The following is a 23699-nucleotide window of genomic DNA, read 5'->3' as shown; positions in this document are numbered from 1 at the left end:
GCTGTCCTTTGTAAAATGCTTATTAAACATAATTTTTTCGTAACACATGCACACCTTGAGAATGCCACAGGTCTTGCTTCTGTTCTGAACATAGGCATCTAAAGTGTATTTCGGTAATATTTTCAAAGCCATAAGTACAGCAGATGAAGACTCGCCATGAAGAATGAGTAGACAAGTAAGGTTGGTGACTCTGCATTATTACTTTTGGTACGCGCTGTGACACTTCAAACTCGTACCGTGAGTAATAATGCGGTACTGCCAATACATGCAACATCTGGAAGACTCATTTTTGGAACTGATAAATGTGAGACTTTTTTTTTTCCATTTTAGTATATCTAGCTTAAAAAGTTTATTTAGCAAAACAAGTCTCAGAACATATGTAAGAGGTATTACCTAGTTGTTTTTACACTTATCAGTAGGTTTTACAAAGTCATTTGAATATGACAGATTACTTGAAATATATTCTCTAAATAATGTCTAACACATGACAAAGACATGTTGAAAATGTGCATAGAATTACATTCACTTGAGACAGTAAAAAATAAATCATTGACATTTATAGCTTAAATGCCTCATGGTAGGTACATGTCCTTTCTTAGTTCTGAATGTTGAAAATGAGAATGACTGACTGCAAAAATCCAGCATTAGATGAAGCAGTGTACCATCCTAAGGGATAAAGCATTTTATCATCTATACCTTTTTTTGGATATTGCCTAAATAGTGGTGATTTCAAACGAAAGTTTCACTTAAACAAACCTGTATTAAGCACCAGAAAATTTTGAACAAAAACACCCTGATCTCCTCAGCTCTTACGAGTCTACATATTCAGGCTGTATTGTTCCAGTTCAGTGTTTGAACTTGACACATATGTTCCTATTTAAAATTTAGACAAGAAGCAGCCCATTTTATTTAGAGATGACTTAAACCTAACCTGATGTGTCCTGGCAATAACTGTGTTTTGGCTTGAAGTCAGCAACATGTGACTAGTGAAAGAAAAAGAAATACACAAGTCATCTGACATTTTAGAATGTTATTACACCGTAACAGATTTGCACCTTCAGCCATGACACCCACAAGCCTAGCTATAAAATGTAAACTGTAGCTATGGAGATTTTGTATGAAACAATTTTATCAGACGGCAACTGAGGCTGAATTCTGTGTACAGAACAGTCCTGACTGTGGCAGATTCAATGCTACAATAGTACAGTAAAATAATAAACCATTGGACATTCTGTTTCTGTTAACATGCACAAATTTAGATTTTATTACCAGGTAACACTAACTAACAAAAGATGCAATGTCTGTTTTTACTTTGGTCTAGTAAACTAACTTACTCGATAACACACAATATGAAAATAAAGACTAGGGGCTCAAAAAGGGTATAGTGGACATAATTTATTTGTAAAAGTAACAAGGCACTGGAAGCAAAATATTTTTACTGCAGATAAAAATATTTGTGCTGCTATCTATTAAGACTAATGATTCTGCCTCTGATGTGTAATTATTTATAGTATTATGTTTTATATGAACAGTTTAGATTAACTTCAGCTCACTGTGTCATACTTCTAGTTATTGTATACTTCTTTAAGCACAGACATATAAATGGTTCAACAGTTCATACAAGGGTCCCCGACTTTGCAGAATGTTGCCAGGAACAGCCCATTAACATGATGATTATTGAACAGGCTTGTGCAAATAGTGTAGGGAATGCATTTTTCTAGCTAGCAACTAGATGCAAGGCCTCCTGTATTACTATTATATATGTTCTTGCTTTCTGATTGTAGAGACAGTAGAATATAACATGCAAGTCACAGGTCGTGTATGTTTGTAGCTAGCAACTAGGTGTAAGGGGTCAAATTTCTTTCATATGTTCTTGCTTTCTGGTTGCAGGGACAGTAACTTCTGATTTGACAAAAGAAGAACTGCAAGAACTGAAGAACAGAGTAGATGTGCTAGAACAGGTAATGGCTTTATGATATATTCTTCAAAAACATCAATGTGTTCTCAACTGTATGTTAATTGTAGATAGTGTTACACTATTTTATTTATTTGTTTCATGCTAAGTCCGCCTGAATAACATAAGTATGCAATCATACCATGTGTGACACAGCAGAGCAAAGTAACAGCAATAGTAACCTCAGAAGAGATGCTACCCGTAATCTGGAAAGTTAAAAGAACTCCATTCAAATGATAGATGAAGCACTGAAGCAGAGTGTGAAAATCCTTGTAGAACTTTCCAAAACCAAGTCAGATACTAGCTGTGTGTACTTCGCAATATTTTCTTTAGGGTATACACCCATAATGTGTCCCAGAGATAAAGTATACTCATGTAACCAAAGTAACTCTGAAAGGTCTGCTTGCAAATGATTTCAGATGGAAACCCAGGAGCCCTGTCACAGGCTGTACAGTTATTTCGGGCAACTAGCATAAAAATTGTATACTTTGTAGATTAGAACCCATTTCTTGAAGCAGTGGTTTAATGACTAAAGCAAGAGTAATAATTAATCATTTAACTCAAGAATGGTGCCCTTTTCTACCAATACTTTAAACCTCACCAAACAATTTGGATAATTAAACTGCTTAGTCTCAATGTCCATCTTAAGCCGACAGCAGAACAATAAGCAAATCTAAGGGTGATAAAATATGCATTGGTCCCTAATAAGAGGCATGCTGATAGGATCAAAACTGAGAAGTGTTAAAATATGTGTAAAATCATTTGCAGGAATTAGCAAGGTTCTGGTTTTCTTTATGTAGTCTGTTTTCCCTATCATACCTCATCTTTTGCTTTGCAAAGAAGCATGATGTTGTTTGTTTTCTCGATCAACAGCATTGTTTCAGATCTCATTATCATCCATTTGGGGACACATCACAAGGAAGCTGGCCTTTTCATCATAGTGAAAACACAGATATTGTTTGTTGATTTCAATCAAAAGTAGCATGTAAGAAAGCTGACCTGGGTACACAGTAGCAAGATGTCTGTCTGAGATGTTAGCAGCTAGTGGCAGAGCAGTGGTCTGGATATCAGTGGATTAGTAATGAGTCTCTTTAAAGAGCTGACCATCTTCTGGGGGGACAGGTAAGAGTATGTTCCACTGCTGCTGTCATAATACGATTGATGGAGACCATGAGAAATTCTTCAGGGTGCTGCATAAGTAATGGGGTGGTGGTCAGGCAATTAACTGTGGGTGTAGGCTCAGGGGATAATCCTCTGCCAGCCTGTTGGCACCATCAGGTGCATGCCCAACCCAAAACATGAAAATATCACGCATACCTAAGCTCGGTCCTGCAGTACGATGGCAGTGTTCCTCGACACTCTGACTTCTGCTTCTTCACAGAGGATTAATGACTCAAGAGGGGACAATTACTGGAGAAATCATACCTAACTGTCAGCTAAGCTAGATGCAAAAAAAGTACATAAAATAGTAACATGTAAGAATGAAAGGGTGAGTGTCAGCAGAGTGATAAGCAGTTGTTATTCAGTCTATGCTTTGCTGTTTATTGGCAGGCACTATTGTGGACTGCCTTTGAAGGGTACAAAACCATTTGGATCACAACCTTAAGCCACCAACTGTTTCAAAAACCTGCACTTACTTCAATTTATGGCAGAACTGAAGCTGATAATGCATAATACAGGGGGATATGGGGATTGCCACAACATCCTCTATTATGTTTATCTATGTGTGTGTGTGTGTGTGTGTGTGTGTGTGTGTGTGTGTGTGTGTGTGTTATATGTGTATGTATGCAATACACACACAATGAGATAGATGACCTCCAGGTCTTAGACCCCAACCAATTAGAATTTAAGAGCAAGTCATGCCTACTGCACTTAATCAATTTTTTTTTTATAATGTCACTGAAACTTTAGACAATCATAGGACTACCAATACTGTCTTTATCAGTCTTGCTAAAGCCTATGACACTATTCCCCATGTGGTCATCATAAGCAAACATTCTAGTCTAATCATTAACCCTTATGTTATCCATTGGATAGCCAATTGGCTTACATAGCGGACCCATGTAGTCCAAGAAAAGATCATCCCCTCTAGCTATAGAAATGTTACTAGTAGTGTGACACAGGCTCGGGTCTATGTCAAATCTTTGAATGCTGGAAATGTCGAACGTCATATGGGCGAGACCATATGATCGACATTTCAAGTGGTCGAAGACTGACTTTTAACGGCGCCGTACAGTGCAGAATGGGAGAATTTCCCTTTTTTGCACTGAAGTGCGGTCTCGGAGATGGTATCTTTAAGTAGGGGGTGTGGGGTGCAGGGAGGCTTGCCCCCCTGCTCTCACTGTTAAGGTGTGTTTTTCTTTTTTTTTTTTTTTTTTATTATATATTCGAACATCCAAATGTCGACCATACGGTATTCAACATTTTAGACGTTCAAATATATAACTTAGACCCACAGGATCTAGTCTCAGAGTTAGAATTGAGCATCTCGGGTCTATGCATGAGTAAATTTGAGGACAAGTGGAAAATGGATACTGGTGCCAATTCACCCTATGATATCAAAATTCCCAAGCAAAACTTAGATCAGATCTACACATGGTATGTTAAACACGGACTCAACCTAAATGGTAAGAAGTGTAGCAGTGTTGCATACCCTTCAACAGTATCATATTGCTGCTGTTCTTCTTAAAACTGATCCTATTATTGCAGACTTGGATATACATGCTGACAAAGAGCTAACTTCTGATCATGAGTCAGCTGAAGTCAGAAAGTCCTTCTGTGTTGTTCAGCTTATCTGTCATGACAGCTAATGCAGTGATGTCCTAGTACCTTTTACACCTCCATTGTCAGACCCTTTATAAAATACAGTGCCTCTTTCGGAATGTACTTCTCTAAGCACCTTTTACAACTTGGAAGGTCTCAAAAATGCTTAACTAGAAAAATATTTGGCTTAAGCCATTTAAGCTACCCTTCCATATGGGCTCCTGAGGTGCAAGCTTTACCTAAAATATCATGTTATGAACGGTCCCTTACTTTTTCACATACTTCACCTTCATAGCTCAACTATCATAACTAATAGATCAACTGTCATAACTAATACATAATTGCAGTACATAAATCTCCAGTATAAGATCAACAGTACCTGCTGGTATGATAGGTTTCTTAGACACTGCATTCCTCACCTTCATAATAGACTTTACCCACACATTAGAGCACATGAAAAACTTTAAAACAAACTTCAATGACTGCATGGGTAAATGTAAATGTATGCCTAGCGTTAATGTTAATGATCTCTTAACCATAGGTAATTAATCTATCCTTATCATGCCAGTGGTGATGTGGCTTCTCATTATCCAAAGAAGATTAGTCTATGCTTATCATTACAATGGAGATGTGGCTTGTATTATCCAGAGGGAATTAGTCTCGCCCTGTCATTACAATGGTAATAAGACTTCTATCATTATCATTACAATGGTGATATGGCTTCTCATATCCAAACAGAATTAGTCTATTCTTATGGTAATGGTGACATGGCTTCTTTTATCCATAGGAATTAGTCTATCCTTATAACAGTGGTGACATGGCTTCTCTTATCCACAGGGAATTAGTCTATCCTTATCATGACAATGGTGATGTGGTAAACTTATTGATGGTTGTCTAGTCCTAAGTTTAGTTCAAACCTATGATGGGATGGTACCAGGAAATGATGAGGTTATGTAAAACTGCAGACAGACTGAAAGCTCATTATCAACATAGGTACTCATATTTCTGATGACTGTGTTCATTTTGTTTTGGAGGGTATCAATTATGCTCTGTATTATTTGTTTTATAAAGATGTACCAATTTTCTAACTGATTTTATCCACAATGTTTCTGTTTATGAAGCTTTTCTCCATGGGCCTCCTCTGAAAAGGGTTTTTTTTGCCTAGTTGGACCTTCTTGGTAAACAAAGACAATAAATAAATATGAGATGAGCTGGGGATGCTGAATTTACCAAAGGTAACTACTGCATTCCTTGGCATCAGGAGTGAGCAAGTGAACTAATAATGGTCTAACTTAGCCCTGCAAGACTGCTTCGAATGCACTGACTGAAACCTATTCAAAGAGGCTGCCACCACAGAACATCGTGTAAACCTGGATGAGTATACTGAAACAGTAGTGGGGGTATATCACCAAATGTATTGAGAATGTGACCACCTTGAAGAATGTAACCATAAGGGCAAATCAAAAAACATGTGCTACTGAAAGCATGTAATGCTGCCTTCAAGTCTGGAGATAAAGATGTCTTGAAAGTTGCCAGGACCAAACTGAACAAGAGAGTTAGAGCAGCAAAACATGCTCATGGGCTAAACATACCAAAACACTTTGCGGTAGAAAAGGACCCTAGGCAGCTGTGGAATGGCATCCAGTGCATTACAGATTACAAACCTCCATCAGCACAATGTGTACATAATATGGACTTTCTAGACAAACTGTCTCCTCAAATCTGCTGAAGAAGGTGTTAACCGCCACACGAAATAAACTACCCATGGACGGGGATAATACACCACTATGTCTGAGTCTGGAGGCAGTCCAAAAGAGCCTAAGAAAAGTCCACCCAGGTAAGGCAGCAGGTCCTGACATGATTCTGGTTCGTCTACTCAAGGACTGTGCAGATCAACTGGCACCTGACATCTTCTACACATCTGTCAAACAGGCTAGTGTACCAAAATGTTTCAAGTCTGCCATCATCATTCCTCTCACAAAAAAGTCATCCCCAGTCAAATTAAATGACTACTGACCTATCGCACTCACACCGGTGGTGATGAAATGCTTTGAAAGGATGGTCAAAGAACAAATATCATCTTGTCAGACTGCATCTTTTGGTCCTTTACAATTTGCTTACAGACTAAATCATTTCAGTGCAGATGCTATATCCTTGGCACTACATCACACCTTGAACCATCTTGAAGACAAAAATTGCTACGTATCTATGCTGTTCATAGACTTCAGTTCAGCCTTCAACAGTGTAATACTGCAGCAGCTGTTGTCTAAACTAAGTCAACTAGGCATAGAAAATACACTCTGCAACTGGATCCTTGACTTTCTGACTGACAGGCCCCAAACCTTTTGAGTTGGCAAGAACCACTCACAATGCATCACTTTGAACAGGGTTCCCACAAGATTGCATACTAAGTCCACTTCTCTTCACAATACTGACCCATGACTGCTCTGCAAAACAATAGACAAATCACATCATTAAGTTTGCCGATGATACCACTGTGATCGGCCTCATCAGTAATGATGACAAGGGAGCATACAGTGAGGAAGTGAACCAACTCACCAGATGGTGCACCAACAACAATCTAGCACTAAATGTTGACATAACAGTGGAAAGGGTAAAAAGCACCAAATTCCTAGAGGTGCACATCTCAGATGATCTAAGATGGCCAACAAACACCTCCAGCCTTGTAAAGACAGCTCAACAGCATCTCCACTTCCTCTAGAGACTACGCAGTGCAAACCTCCCCTCCCACATCCTCATGATCTTCTGTGGGGCCATGATTGAAACCATACTGACTAACAATGTCACAGTCTGGTATGGAAACTGCTCATATGCAGATCAGAAGGCATTAGAGAAGGTTGTAAAGCAGGCCAGGAAAATCACAGGGTCAAACCTCCGGTCCTTACAGACCTTTACTCTTGCAGATGTTATGGCAGGGTCATGAAACTTATAAGGGACAAGTATCATTCCGCACATGGACTGTTCCACCTCCTGTCTTCAGGGAAATGCTGCAGAAGCATCAGCTGTAGAACATCAGGATTCAGGAATAGTTTCTTTCCACAAGTGATCAGACTGTTGAACAACTAACCTTAACAATGTCAACACTCACTCAGTTCATGAGATCATCATAAGTGCAACATGATTTCTCTTACTGTTGTAGAATTAAATTATTATATTTATCTAAGTTATGCAATCTGAACTAGATAATTACTTGCACAAGTACGGTAACTGTGAATTATGCTATGCTGCTATCCTATCTTAAAAATGGTGGTGGGTAAGTTATCCATGTGTGCATTTATATCTGTACTGTCTAGAATTTCTTCCATTATATGCTTCCTTCACCCTCTTGTGAAAACTGTTTTCAATGCACACGAGCTTGAAGTAATGAAGTTTCATCCAGTGATCCATTGCATTTGTTGAGCTGAATGGCAATAAAATTGACTTTGATTTGACTTTAACTGGTGAATCTACTTCCTGTGAGGCACAGTGGTACAGCATATAGTGTTGTTGCTTCAATGCAAGAGGTTCCCTGGTTCGATTCTCGGCTGGGGTACCTTCTGTGCAGAGTCTGCATATCCTTGCTGTGTTAACCTGGGGTTCCTCTGGGTGCTGTGGTTTCCTCCCACATTCCAAAGATATGCAGTAGGTGGATTGGACACACTAAATTGGCCATAGGTGTGTGTGCATGTAAGTGTGAGGTGTGGAAGAACTACCATGGCAGAGCTAGCCACCTGGTTGTGTAAACCTTGGCTATAGATGATTGTCACTGTTGAAGTGACACCCCGACCCTATGTGCAGCCAACTTAGTATTTATGGAGGCTTTTACTCCAGCATTCAGCACATTGATTTTACTGAAGTTAGTCACACTTTCAGTGTCTTTTACTGGTTATCTGCTGGCATTTGTACTAGTACACTACAAATAATGTTGCCACAAAAATCCTCATTTTCTTCCTATGTAGCACAGTAGTAAGGGGCTAATTAAGACAGAAATAGGTCTTATACCATGCTGTCTCGAGTTGTATTCCTGGATTCCTCAACCCAAGAAGTTACTAATATTCATGTATCAGGCCCCATTCCTCCCCAAACATAGTAAGTCAATACTACCTTTAGTTTCACTGGGCTCAGTATTTTATTTATGTATCTGTTTATGGGGAAATGTATTGAGCTTCTGAACTTTTTCAGCCTTGAGCTGGCAAAGAACAGACCATATTTGCAAGATTACGTGCTTGCAGTTCACATAAAGGATTAATCTCAACACACCAAATTATGCACTGCGTACAGAGTACAGAAAATGTGAATTCTCTGACTGCCTGCTTAATCCAGTTCATTGTTGCAGGGGACCCAGATCATTTCCCAGCATTCACTGTGAGCAAGGTGAACTAATTCTGAACTGGGTTCCAGCCCATTGTAGGACACTCTTACCAGACTCACACCTGTAGACAACTTGGTGGAATATCACTTCAGTTAGAGACCATAGGTATTTGTTTTAGTCATGCATCTAATTGTGTACCATAGACTGATATTTTTGCTGTTACTATGCTTGCTAAAGAAGAAGTGTCCTACTGCGCATTCTTATTCATGTGAGGTGTATCGTACAGTTTGCAGGGCATTTATTTAACAGGATTTTCATTAACTATATTCACTTACAACTCACTGAACTATAAGCCTATACCCTTTCCTTTAGTTTCATAAAAACAAGATTTAATTTCCTATGTTTGACACCAAGTGAGATACTGAATAAGGAAAATCACTGGTGCAGGAAATGCTTATGTCATGCTTAACAACCACCTGACACAACCTCTTTTCACTGCCCACTTTCATATTTCACAACTACTTCAAAGGTTGTCTCATCCGATTGGTCTTTATTTATTTATATTTGTTTACCAGGGTAATACAATGATCAGCCCTGACCAATTTCATGCTCAGCCTGAGTGAAATACTAAGCATTTCACCAATAAAAAACACAGAAATGTAAGCAATAACCGAGTATGTAAGATTAGTTGCATAATTTTGTTTCTGTTGTTCACTGCTGGGTTAACCCCCCCCCCCCCCCATTTATGTGCTGTCAAGACGAAGAAGTTTCATACACAGTGCAAGCAGAAAGCTGTAATTCAAAGTGGAAAGGGTTGATGATGAAACAGGGGGAAGCTAAAGAAACAAGGAAAGACTGGGATTTTGGATGTAGATCCTTAAGGAGAATAACAATAACCATACAGAAAAGTATACTCATAGAGTAGCAGAAAGTATTCTAAGATCTAAGTCAACATGGGAATGGAGAAAAGAGATTCTGCCGAAAGGGGTGACTGCAATTAGAGGTACAAAGAATAAGTCAGGACTTGAATTTACTGGAGAATACTGGCAAAGGAACTAAAGTATTGGGAGCAAATAATTAGAGAGGGAAAGGTAATAGAATGGGAAGAAGCCAAGAATTCATTTGGACTGCAGGCTAAAGATTGCCTTCCCTGTCAAGGATTGATATGAGAGTATAGGCAGAGAGAAAGAAATAGGGGGATCCTAAGCAAAAGACCAGCACTGGCAGAGTTTTAGTAGAAACTATAACAGGAGCTGTTGTTAAAAAAGGGATAATTAGTAGGGCATATACAGTATTGCATGATAACTGTAAGAATCAATCAGAGGAGGTTAGAAAGGATTGGGAAAGAGATTGGATAAGCTATTCACAATGAAAAAGAAGAGTGGTACATGTAGTGCTCCCAAACATGCAACACATTCTAGAAGATTTAGGATCTTTGCTTGGAAGTGTTTGCATAGATATTTTATATCCCAAGTAGACTCCAAATAATTTTCCTCAGGTGGGTTGCAGATATTGGAAGTGTGATGGGGAAGAAAGAGGCAATTGGCAACATATTTTTGGGGATTGTAATGAGTTGGCAGACTTTAACAATTTCCTGCAGAGATAAAAGAACTGGAAGTAGGATCTTCAGAAAAGGGCAGGAGCAAATTGCATACAAAAATATGTGAATTGTGGGAAAAATAAATGCAAAATAATGTTGTGGAGTAGGAATGAGGTTTAAGGGAAGCAGGAATTAAATGAGCTATGTAGTGTTTGACAATGACTGTATAGTTTATAAATGATGTATAATGTTTGCAACTGAAAATATGTCAATAGTGTTTTTCATTTATATAAATGTACGATTGCCGATGTCATAAGTGCTAATTCAATAAAGATGTTTTGTTTCAAAAAAGAAGCTTCTATACACAAACACACGTGTTGTATGTATGCATATAAATATATACACATGTCCGCACATACATGCATGTGCACACACACAACTTTGCTTTCCTCACTACTGTACAATGTACCCATGTCCCAACCTATTTCCATCAGAGAAAGATGTGCACACACTGTACATCACACTTGCCAGAGCAACAGACTTTGTCCCATAAGAAATACAGTATAAGAGAATGCATGTTTAACTGTGGACCTAATAAACCACCATAACTTTCCATAAAGAGAAGTATCCTACTTTGTCAGCCCAATCTTTTTTTGTTTGTCTAGTTTATAGCCCTAGAAGTATACCATTTCATCCGAATGCTTCGCAGACTGTAATGATTTTGTGTACAAAGTTAAAATCACCTGATTCCAAAAGCCTAGTTTCTTTAAAATTAATATAACTGAGGACATTTTATATTGCTTTCTGTGGCTGTTAATGACACACTGCTACTTCTGGATATATCGATTCAGGCTGATCTGAAAGGTGCATATATAAACACCTTAAGAACATCAGCATGCTACAATGTCTTTTTGTTCTCTTACCACAGAAGCTCCAGCTTGCACTGACTCCAATCCAAAGCCTGGTCCCAGGTCTGGGTGATCTGCACACAGCACAAACCAGTTTACTTCAGCACACTATTCAGCAGCTGGACAGGATAGACTCTCTCAGTGAACAAATTTCCTTTCTAGAAGAACGCCTTGAGACATGTAAGTATGCCAGGATTTTAACTTTAAGAAACTGCATGTATCTTACTTTTAGTGAAAGATCTGTGTCATTGGGGTTTCTTGAGCCATTATACCACAACATTTTTCTTTTAAGGGTTTATTTAAATATCTACCACAGTGTCCTGTTTTTAAAGGATTTTAAGTGTTCCTGTACATAGTTGCTTAAAATGTGGCATTCAAAATATAATACATATGAGAAAATGCAACCAGAATCTATCTACGATAACATTTTAAATAAAATGGGATACCAGAGAACACAAACATGCAGACACTGTAATAATGATCCAATTACAAATAATTTTATCAACACTGATATTTAGCCCCATCTATTGTTTGTTTGTGTCTTTCGGCTTTTCCCAGTTAGGGGTCGCCACAGCGGAACTCCGGTCCGCTAATGATTGGCAGTTGATTTTTACGTACCGGCTTGCCAGGCCTGATGCACAACCTTCAACGAAGGTACGCCCATTCATGCATGTCTCCACACAGAAGACACTCTAGCTGAGAATCGAACCAGACAGCATCTTACTGTGAGGCGACAACGCTACTGCAGCACCACCACCGCGGTCTATATAATGGCTAAATTCTGTGTTTGCCACACATGCTTTTAAATTCTGTAATTGTGTATCTTTAAGCATCCTGTACAGGGAGTCCATTCCAAACATCTGACATGCTGTCTGAGAAGAAATGTACTATCACTATTATAAATAAATAAAAAGTAAATCACACTGCCTTCATATATTCTTCCTTTTACATTTACCTTTCTTTTGATGGACTTTTAACTATTTGTCAATAAACTGGCAGACATACACTGTGAACAACTGGTACGTCCAACACTTCTTTGATAATGTAAATGCTAACTCCTTTGTCCAAACAGTTAAACAGTCTACAAGGGTCCCAAATACTATTGATCTTGTCCTCAAAAATACATCTAATTCTCACACACCTACATATGTATCATCTTCCCATATCAAAAGCTGGTGGTACATTACCTGCAGATACCTCTGTATTTGGGGACTTCTCCAACCAATACCTTCTTGAATCACTTAATAGTCTAAATGTATTTATTTAACATTTGTTTACTGGGAAGGTCCAACTGGGACAGAGCCCATTTTCAGCAGAGGCCCCGGGAGAATGCTCCAGATGCATGTCTTTGGAATGTGGCAGGAAACCGGAGCACCTGGAGGAAACCCACATGAATGCAGGGAAGACATGCAAACTCCGCACAGAAGGCACCCCAGCAGAAAATTGAACCAGAGAACCTCTTGCTGTAAGGGGACAATGCTAACCGCTGCACCACTGCAAACCATTTTGCTGTACTACTTCCATTCCCACATAAATAGTTATATTGATAATCATGACATGGATGAGGAAGTCCTACAAATGGTACAAGAAATGTAATCCAAACTGGTAGGTAACTGACATACTAACCTCATGGTAATGGAAGTCTCAGATGCCTCCTGCAGAAGTTAACATGACTTGCCTTCTACTGAACCCATGATGAAAGACACAAAGGCCAAACTAGCCTTTTCACACAAGTGTAGGCAAGATACACTCATCACTACAAACCCACATTTCTCACAGGTGTGTACAATACAGCAGAAGCAGGAAAATGAGCACACAGCTTCACAACTAAGTTTCAACCCCACATATATATATGTGCAAGATAGTAAAGACATGACAAGGTACCTGCAGCCTCACAGCTGAACAGCTATGTAGTACTCCACAAAATACAGCAGTGTAATGACAGATATACAGGCAAAAGGCACAGCCCACCACAGTAGCCTACCTTTAGCTATGTAGTGCTTCACAAAATGTAGCAGCATTATAACAGATACACAAACAACAGCACAGCCACAGTCCCCCACAGTAAACAACCTAGTATGAACTGCCGTCAGAGGAAGTAGCCGTTATTAGAGTCAGTGCTGTAAGTGACAGTAAAAAGTTAAAATTACACTTTGAAAAACAATAGCTTTTGTAAATATTACACCATTTGGGCCTTTTCTGTCTTGCTTTCTCTTTTCATTGTTGGAAATCATCAGGGTGGTAACACCACAAATCATCATACTGGTACCTGCATTGTTCACTGGTCCTAGAGATGCCTGTGTGGCCTCACGCAGCAGATCTGCCAGGTCAAACAAGGTATCCACCTTATAAATTTTAGGCCTCTATTGTAGTTCTGGGACTCATAACTGCAAGTCCATATCTTGTTAATTCATAATATGGTCTCCCAGAACTAACACCTCCATATAGTCCAAACATAATATATGTATCTGAATACCAACACTTTAAATTAGGGAACACAGACCCCTATCAGGACTGCCTATGCCTGCACTATCCTCCATGACCTACACATACATGCTGCAAGTGTAAGTTGTGGGACAACTCTTGTAGACCGTGTGTGTATAATCCCAACATTATACCACAAGTGACCCACTGTCACATGCGATTAAACAGTTGCCCACTATCCATGTTGTCAATGAAAGCCACCCTTCCCTGTGTTGCAGCAACTCCAGTTGTATACATGTATGTCTGTCCCTACCACTGCTTTTTAGTATCACTGGAGTGCCCCACTGTCCATAGCATAGTCTATCTGTAACACTTGCTGTGTTCCTCCTTCTGTCCAAGCATGTACTGCCTGCATACTTATGCTCTATAGCCCTTGACTCTTCTTCCCATACATGCCATATTTTCCATAGTAAGGTGGATGATAGAGGCAGGATAAATTCAGCTGAGCTGAGAATAACATCCTGCTATAGGTACTCAGGATCCATAGGTGCTGCCTGTTAATGAGAGGGAGGGAATCATCACCCTCTACAGGACCACATCTGAGAGACAGTGGTCCAAAATATCAGTGCTGTCAGTGGGCAGAATAACACAACACTATCAAGGGCATGTCATTGACATGATCAGGTGGATCTGCAAGAGGTCATGCAAAATAGCAGCAAAAGGGTCAGTCACTGGAAGGGGTGGGGGGAGGCACCTTCCACTCCAAGCTTAACTCAAGAGGATGAGTTCTTAATGTGTCTGCTTGGAGATGATTAAGGCAAAGGTGTCACACCTGGAGGAGTAGACACAGGTTCTGTGAGTGGCTAAAAAGAAGTTTTGTCCTTACCATAACTTTCCATCTGTGTTGTTGATCTTCATTCATTCATTCATTACTGATAGGTTTTGGTTACGTCCTCGGAACCAAGTCAGCCATTATAACAAGCTCATGCTAGCCAAAAAACTCTTGAGCTAAGCTTACCCACAGTGCCCCTCTCTCTATCACCTCAGACCGAGTTTGCCCGTAAGAAAAAAAGAATAGAAAGTAGAGGCTTTATCTGAGCAAATACCCTATCATAAAGTAGGACCAAATCTGAACATCCAGGAGTCTTCCAGTGGGGGTTGGTGGGAAGGATGTAATGAATGAATGAAGATCAACAACACAGATGGAACATTATGGCAAGGACATAACTCCTTTATCTGATGTTAATCTTCATTCATTCCTTACTGATGGGACAGAGTCTCTATCTACTTTATTTCCTGGGAGACCCTATGGAAGGATATTCCTGAGCACCATTGAACCAAAGGAGGCTCTCCCCCTGGAGACCAAATCCAATTTGTAATGAGTGATAAAGGTATGAGGGGTAGCTCATGTTGCTGCTGCACAAATGTCATCAATGGAAGCTCTTGCATGGAAGGCAACAGATGTCGCAATCAATCTGGTTGAATGCGGTTTGACCTTATTTGGTAGAAGAAGTTTGTTTTGTTGGTACATAAAACAAATGCAATCTGTCAACCATTTAGAAAGAGTCACTTTGGAAACAGATTTTCCCAATTTTGGTCCTGAAAAGGATACGAATAATTGGTCAGATTTTCATAGTGATTTAGTTTTGTCCAAGTAGAATCATGATTGTCTATGCACATCAAGTAAATGCAGGGAGTATTCTCCTTTGTTAGAAAAATTTGGAAAACAGACTGGCAGATCAATTGTTTGATTAATTGTCAAATGTGAAATAACTTTGGGTACGAAGGTGGGATTAGTACGGAGTGATACTCTGTCTTTGTGGAAAACCATGTAAGGACATTTTTTGCACAAGGCCTGTAACTCAGATATTCGCCTTGCTGAAGTAATAGCTACCAAGAATAAAGTTTTCCAGGATAAAAATTTTATATTGCAAGTGGCAGCAGGTTCAAAAGGGGGATGAGTTAAGGATTGTAGGACTGTTGTTAAATTCCAAGGTTCGATTGACTCTTTGAAGGGTGGTTTAATGTGGGTGATACCTTTCAAAAAGGTTTTACAGAGATGGTGAGAAATCAAGGACGAGTCTTGGAAACCATTGTGGAAATGAGAGATAGCAGCCAGGTGAACTCGAACAGTTGAAGCTGCCACTCCTGAATGGAGGAAATTCGATAAATAGTCCAGTACCAAATCAAGCGGAGCTGAAAATGTGTCTATTCCCTTCTCTTGAGACCAAATTATGAATCTTTTCCACATGCTGAGGTAAAGTTTCCTGGTGGATGGTTTATGAGAAGCCGGAAGAATGTTACATACAGGAGAGGATAAGTTATTTTGCCTGGCAATTACTGGAAGTGGAGGAACCAAGCTGTCAGCTTGAGACTTCATATGTTTGGAAGCATCAACCCTTGCAGGTGTGACAGCATTTCCGGAACTGGATCCAGAATCCATGGTTGGTGTACTAGGTGAGGCCAAAGGAAGGGAAACTAAACTTGTCGAGGTCAATAGGGTGCAATGAGGATTACTTTGCTTCTCAGCCGAAGAGCTTTCTTTAGAAATTGTGGAATCAGAGGAAGGGGTGGGAAAGTATAAAGAAGTCCCATGGGCCAATCATGTACCAGACCATTCCTCTGGGACTCCCCCTGCGGGGGGAATTAGGGCAAAGTAGCTGCTGCATTTGTGGTTTGCAGGGGATGCGAAAAGATTGCAGCAAGGCTGGCCCCAGCGACTGAAGATCTTCGCCGCTATGACAGAATTGAGGGAACACTCTTGAGGCAGGAGACTGCATCTGCTCAATTTGTCTGCAATCACGTTGGAATCCCCAAGAATGTGCATTGTCATTAGAAAGCGGTTGGAAGATATCACTCATTGCCAAATTCTCATGACGTCCCGACACAATAGGTAGGACCTGGTTCCTCCTTGTTTGTTGATATACCAGACTACGGACATGTTGTCCAACTGGATAGCAATTGTCCCTGAAGGGAGGACATATTGGAATGCTTGCAACGCTAGAAACACTGCCCTCAGTTCTAGAACACTGATATTCAAATTTGCCTCCACGGGGGACCAAGTGCCTTGGACTATCTTTCCTGGAAGTGCCCCCCCATCAGTGAAGCGTCTGTGGTCACTATGGCCTTGGGCTGAGAGGGGGAGAAAGGATGACTCCATAGGTCTTTTTCCTGGCATCATCCACCAAAATAAGTCTTGTTTGTATCGATTTGTTATGCAAATCTGAGAAAACATAGGATGAGTGAAAGGGGACCTCACTGTAAGAGCCACTGTAGGAGCCTCATATGTAGTCTTGCCAATCGACTATAGTAATCAGTGCTGCCATTGATCCTAATAGCTGAACTACTGCCCAAGCTGAAACCTTGTTTTGAGAGAGTATCACCCGGAGTTGAGATCTTAGTCTTTCTAACCTGTGAATTGGAAGGGAGACTAGGCAAGACTGAGTGTTGAAAGTTGCCCCTATGAATTCGAGAGTTTGAGTAGGAGTCAACTTGCATTTTTCTACATTTATTGAGATACCTAAGGAGGGTGGCCACGGTGGTGCAGTGGTTAGCATTGCCGCCTCACAGCAAGAGGTTCTCTGGTTTGATTCTCAGCTGGAGTGCCTTCTGTGTGGAGTCTGCATGTCCTCCCTGTGGTCGCATGGGTTTCCTCTGGGTTCTCCGGTTTCCGCCCACATCCCAAAGACATGCTGTCGGTGGATTGGACACTCTAAATTGGCCCTAGGCATGAGTGTGTGTGCGTGTGTGTGCCTTCTGTGGAAGGTTGGGCGCAGGGCTGGCAACTTGACACCGTAAAACTCCACTGCCAATCATGAGCGGACAGGTGATCTGCTGTGGCGACCCCTAACTGGGAAAAGCTGAAAGAAGAAGAAGATTGAGATACCTAAGGAATTCACCAGCTTTAGGGTGTAACATAAGGCTGGAAACAGTAGACGCTTGGTTGGGGCAGTAAGGAGACAAACGTCTAAGTACGGAATCCTTGCAGCCTCAAGTGAGCTGTTAACACTGCCATGCATTTAGTGAACATGCTGGGGCCGTAGAGAGACCAAAGGGCAGAGCTTGGAATTGGTAGTGATTGGCTCCAAGCTAGAAGCAGAGGAATCTTCTGTAGTGTTTGTCCGTTTTTATGTGATAATACACATCCTGAAGATCTATTGAGCACATCCAATCATCTTTCTCCAGAAACGGAAGGATAGACTGAACCATGACCATCCGGAATTTTGTCAGTCTTGACAAATTTCTTTAGGATGCTGAGGTCCAAGGTTGGCCTCCAGTCCCCTCTCTTTTTTGACACTAAAAAGTACCTTGAGTAAAACCCGGATTCTATGTGGTCTGCTGAGACTGTTTGGATGACTCTTTTTTTGAAGCAGCTTTCGAATTTCTTGTGCTGCTACTTCCCTCTGACTGGGTGGAATGTCAGGGATTCGCCTTTGTGGCTTTGGGTAAAGATCGAAGGGGATATGATAACCTCTGGTAATTATTGTCTGCACCCAAGAATCTGTTGTTGTGGATTGCCAGGCAAGGTGGTGCAGAGAAAACCACCCCTCGACTGCTTCCAGAGGAAAGCAATCGGGCTGCTCTTCAGGAGCACTTATAGGGCTGTCCAGAGAAAGTCTCTGGATCCCTGATTACGTGGACCCCCTCTGCCTCTGTGGGGTTGTCTTCCAGATGAGTTTCCCCCCTCTGCCCTAGGGGGGTAAACTCACCACGTGTGTCATGGAAAGGACCCTGGGACTTCTTGTACCACATCTTTCTAGTCCTCTGATTCCTAGAGTAAGATTGCTGGGCGGGTGGTAAAACATACGCCCATAGCAGACAGGATCTTGCCGTTCTTTTCACACCTGGCCAATGTGTCTTTCACTTTTGGGCCAAAAAGAGAAGAAGCTTCCACTGGAGGGTTGAGAAAGGAAGAATTAAAAGGGTCTGCAAAATCACATAGGGGCATCCAGGCATGACGTCTCATGACAACGCTTGTACCTGCTTCTCTAGCCGCCATTTCAGTAGTATGAGAAATTAACCACATGGACGAGTTAGATATAGATGCCAGGGTGGCAAGCTGTGAGGCAACTTTGTCACGTACCTCATCAGAAATTGCTCCTGCTAAGGTTCCCAAGAGTTCTGAAATTAGGTCTCTCTGAAGCCTGGTAAAGTGTGCCAAGCAATTCAAGGACCAGATGACAAAGGTCGATGAAGAAATCACCCGCTTCCCTAACCTGTCAATCGCCCAAGACTCCCTGTTTGGGGGATGGAAAGTATGGCTCTCCTTGGTGAGCTGTTTCTTAGCGGCTGCCAGCACCACCATAGTGTCTACTGGTAGGCCTTTGGACCAATGTGGATTGTCCTCTTGTGGGGAAAGAATTTTTTCTGGTCTCCGGGGGACAGGTCCAACAATGTCAGGATTCCTCCACATGTGCTGCACAATGAACTGCACCAGGTCATCTGCAGGTGGGGTCACCCAAGAAGTAGAGGGTCGAGCATGGAAGGCCTGCAAGAATACAGACTCCTCAGACAAAGGGTTGGTGGGCTTCCAGTCTCCCTGCTGCTTTAAAATTTTCAGTATGTCTCCAAATGAGACATCCTCAGGGGGTGACCATGGGGACCCTTTCCCTTCATCGTAGTCTGTATCTTCAATAAGGGATTCCTCAGGGAAATTCACGCGTTTCCTCTTACATGGTCTCTTACATGGTCCCTCCTCAGTGGGACATCAGAGGAGGACTCTGAAGAGTGGGTACCCTGTGGAAGTGTATCTTGAGGTTCCTGTGCTTGTTGTCCTAGAGTAGTGGACTGCGTCAACTGCATTTCAGAGGATAAGTAAATATGAGTCTCCAGCGCAGAAGGGACCAGCTGTGGTAAGTACCCTCTCCATCACCTGGAAAACAGGCCCACCTGAAGAGGACTGGGAGCCCAGAACCAAGAAAGATAACCTTGGGCTGGGATCACACCCTGTTCCAATGAGCCCACCCCAGGGAAGGAGCCACAGGAGGACTTAGTGCTGCCAAGACAACCAGAACCGTAGTAGATGGCGCCAAAGAAAAAATAGGTGCCATACTAAGAGTCGTGGTGCTGACAGTCCAGTCCATGATGCTGAGGATGGCTTGGATCCGAGTGAGTCAAAGTCTATAGGATAGGCTCCGGAGCCATGGTAAGGTCTACCAATGGAACCAAAGAAGCCGGTACCGGGATAGGCATCGGTGTTGAGGGCTCCGATACCTCCAAGAAGGTTGAAGGAGGAATATGTTGGAGTCTGTGGGGAAAATTCCTCATCTCCAGATGGGAGGGAGGATTTGGAAGGAGTTGGAAATCCTCTGGCCTCCAATAGCTGATCCACAATTCACTATGTCGAATTCCAAATGTCTTCTGGAGGAGCAGGTTGACATCCCCAATGGAGAATCAGAGCATTCTAAAAAGGGACTGTACTGCTGTCCAAAAAAAGATATGCCAACAGGGAATATTGGGTTTGAGCAAAATCTCACCTTTCGGCATCATGGTCACATGGCCAGCAAGATGCACAAGGAGGGGGACAGTGACCAGAGTTGGAAAAACAATTTTTGGTGCCAAAAGGGGTGTCTGTACTGTTGCCATGGGAGATGAAGTTCTGGATGGTTTCATAGACGCAAGAGGTACTGTGGGTGGAGCTTGCGGCATTGGTCCCGAGGATGGTACCATAGTAGAAGGTTGGAGCATTGGTGCCAAGGGCAGCACCGTAGTTGCTGGTTGAGGTCTTGGTATCGAGGATGGCACTGTAGAAGGGGTTGAAGGCCCTGGTGCCAAGATTTCTGGTGTCAATTTAGATATTTTTGTCTTCGGTTCAGAAGATGTAACCAATTTTGGTGATGAAGGAACAGAATGGCTTCTCTTCTTGTGCTCTTTTTTAGGAGGGGCTGAGCCCTCCATCTCAGAAATAGCCTCTGAGAAAGGAGTTTTTAGAAGGCCGTTAAGAATCAGTTTATTTTTTTCTTTCCATCAAGGTATGGGTGCTAAAGGCCTTATATATGTCACAAGGAGGTTCAAGTTTCAAATGCTGTACCCCGAGGCAATAGACACAAGATAAGTGACTGTCTGAATTTGGCATTTTTCTACCGCATCTATCGCACTGTTTAAAGCCTGTTGCTCCATTTTTATCAGCCATCATCAAGTATACCGTATAGTATAAATACCGTCAAGTATAAATGTCTAAGCATTGTGAATTGTGAAATCTGATTGTATTCTATGTTCACATTTTCTGATACGTTTCTGCCATTAAGATCTAAGTCTGCACATTGTGTATATTGATATCTGCCTGTATTCTTTGTCTATATTTTTCTAAATATGTCTGCCTGTGTTTATCACTCAGTAATGTATGTACTGTCTCTTTTTTGGTATGTGGAGCTTTTCTCCCTGGGCCTCCACTGAAAACGGAAATATATCCAGTCGGACTATCCCAGTCAACAAATGTAAAATAGATAAATAAATAAAATATAAAGTGAGCACCTGTCTGTAGCATACACAAAAACAATCAACAAATTACACACTACCACAGTTAAAGAGAGAAAAGTTTTTGTTTTTTTTTCCACCAGCAAAGGTATAACAAGAAATAGCCAACAGGTAAACGAAGGGAGAAAGGAAAGGGAAGAGAGGGCGATAAAATGATAAAAAGTTCCAGGATGCATGAAAAATACTAGTAACCAAAAGTAATGCACCCAGTAGCCATGAAGGAAAACTCCACTTTATTTGAATCAAACACCAGCAAAATCCATTAGTTGTTAAGCGCTTTCATCATAGACAATGACTTCATCAGACCAAGGATAATTCACATGCTTGAAGAGGTCTATATATACCTAAAAAATTAGCACATATTAAACTAATGAATTAGGTTAAATCAATCAATTAAGAAAAAAACTTGCTTAAAGACATACTCCAATATAAAATAAATACTAAATTCTCAAGTATAAACGTCTATGTACATGCATGCACAGCTCTTGTGAAACATAGTATATGAAAATGCATAGTTTTTAAAATAATTTTTTTGTTTTGTATTTAAAATGTATAAAAGAATGTATGTATAAAATATAAACATTTTTCATGCCTAAAAAACATAGGAATACATTTAAAAAAACATTTAAAAATACTTGTGAGTTTTAGTAGACAGGAAATGCACAATGATTATAAAGGCATCTATTTAATCTGAGGTCCCAATCCTTAATTTGGATTCTGTCCTTTAGGGCTGGTAATATGGATACGTTATCATTTAGTCCTAGGGGGAAGTTGGCGGCAAGCCTGAGTTGCCAAATAAGTTCCTTTTTGCTAAGCTGATTCTTCCAATCCCCCCCCCCCCCCGCCCGGGTTCAATGTCAACTGTGTCTAATATACCAAACTTGAAGCCTTGGAAATTTGGACAGCTTAGTGAATGCCTGTACAGTGCATTAGTTTCCTTTTTATTTTTTAATTCATATAAATGCTCGTAAATCCTACATTTGAAAGATCTTTCTGTCTTTCCGACGTAGTATACCAGACAGGTATCACACGTTGCCAGATATACTAACCTCTGTGTTCTACAATTACCATTCCTAAAATTGATGTTAGTCCTTAATCTGTCAATCAATGTAGTAACAGTTCCCCTAAAAAGGAAACTACACTGGGAACAACTACCACACCTTGTAGTCCCTTTCCCATTCCCATTTCCAATACAATTTTTTGTTTTCTCTACCAATTTCGTAAGATTCATTTCCACCTTGTTTATAAAAAAGGGTTGGTCACCCAAAGTTTGGTAAATATCCTGGTTGGTTCTAAAAATACTCCTAATTTTTTCACATAATAGCTTTAATATTTTTAGATATAGTACTATATTGTACTATACATGCTCTTGTAAATGTCCCAGACCCAGGATGGGATTGGGGACTACCTGAGGGTGGGTTTGTAAACTGACCTGCTCCCAAAAGGGGTTTGCATTTCCTACCCCATTCACCATACACTTCATCCAAAATTGAATTTATCATGTCTTTGGGAGAGCACCTTTGTAAAAACATGTTGGTCAAATTAACAAATTCTTTTTTGACATTGATGTGTTCAGAAGTCATTCTAGCAATACGTATAGCCTGTCCTTTAACAATGCTTTTCTTTTGGGACAAGGGGTGGTGACTGCTGAAATGCAAGTAAGAGTTGCAAAAAGTACTGTTACGAAAAACCTGAGATCTGAAGCCATGGTCATTATGGGAAATTAATGTATCCAAAAATGGTAATTGTTGTTCGTGACAGGAAAATGTAAACTTGAGGAAGGTAGTAGTTCCATTCAAATAATCAATGAATGCAGGAATATTGTCTTTGTCTCCCTTCCATAGAATAAAAATGTCGTCTAGGTATCGATTGTATAATAGTACATGTTCAGCCCACCAAGTGCTATTGAAAACATGTTTAAGCTCCCATCCAAAAAGGACTAAATTGGCATACACTGGTGCACATACTGCTCCCATAGCCACCCCAGAAATGTGTTGGTAATATTGCCCTTCAAAATAGATGTAGTTATAATATAGAACCATAGACATTAATTCACATATAAGGGTGACCTCCCCATGAGTCAAACTGGAATCGAGAAATAATATATCCTCAAAAAATTCCATGCCATCTTTCTTAGGGATACAGGTGAATAAATCCTTAACGTCTTTGGTTAAGAAAATAAGATCTGGGCTCCATATTTCTTTACTAAGCTGTCCCAAGAAATCCCATGAGTCCCTAACCAAATGTGGAACTCCTTCGACAATATGTTTAACCTTGTTTTCCACAAAGCTGGCAAATTATGGGTCTTGGACCCCCTAGCAG

At 40.7% G+C, this 23699-nt stretch overlaps 1 protein-coding gene across 7 annotated transcripts in view; it reads left to right on the top strand.

Annotated features, from left to right (window-relative positions):
- EGFL7 (EGF like domain multiple 7) overlaps positions 1-23699 on the top strand; it is a 126930-nt gene that overhangs the window by 85048 nt on the left and 18183 nt on the right. For all 7 annotated transcript variants that reach the window (XM_044058510.1, XM_044058517.1, XM_044058509.1 and 4 more), the window contains 2 exons: positions 1891-1961; positions 11498-11657. In XM_044058510.1, the coding sequence (XP_043914445.1) occupies positions 1891-1961; positions 11498-11657 (231 nt within the window). The remainder of the gene's footprint in view (positions 1-1890; positions 1962-11497; positions 11658-23699) is intronic.

The sequence above is a fragment of the Protopterus annectens genome, chromosome 16.part0 (genome assembly GCF_019279795.1).
Source record: "Protopterus annectens isolate FY-2018-M chromosome 16.part0, PAN1.0, whole genome shotgun sequence".
NCBI lineage: Eukaryota > Metazoa > Chordata > Ceratodontiformes > Protopteridae > Protopterus > Protopterus annectens.
This window is presented reverse-complemented; position numbering and strand designations above follow the sequence as displayed.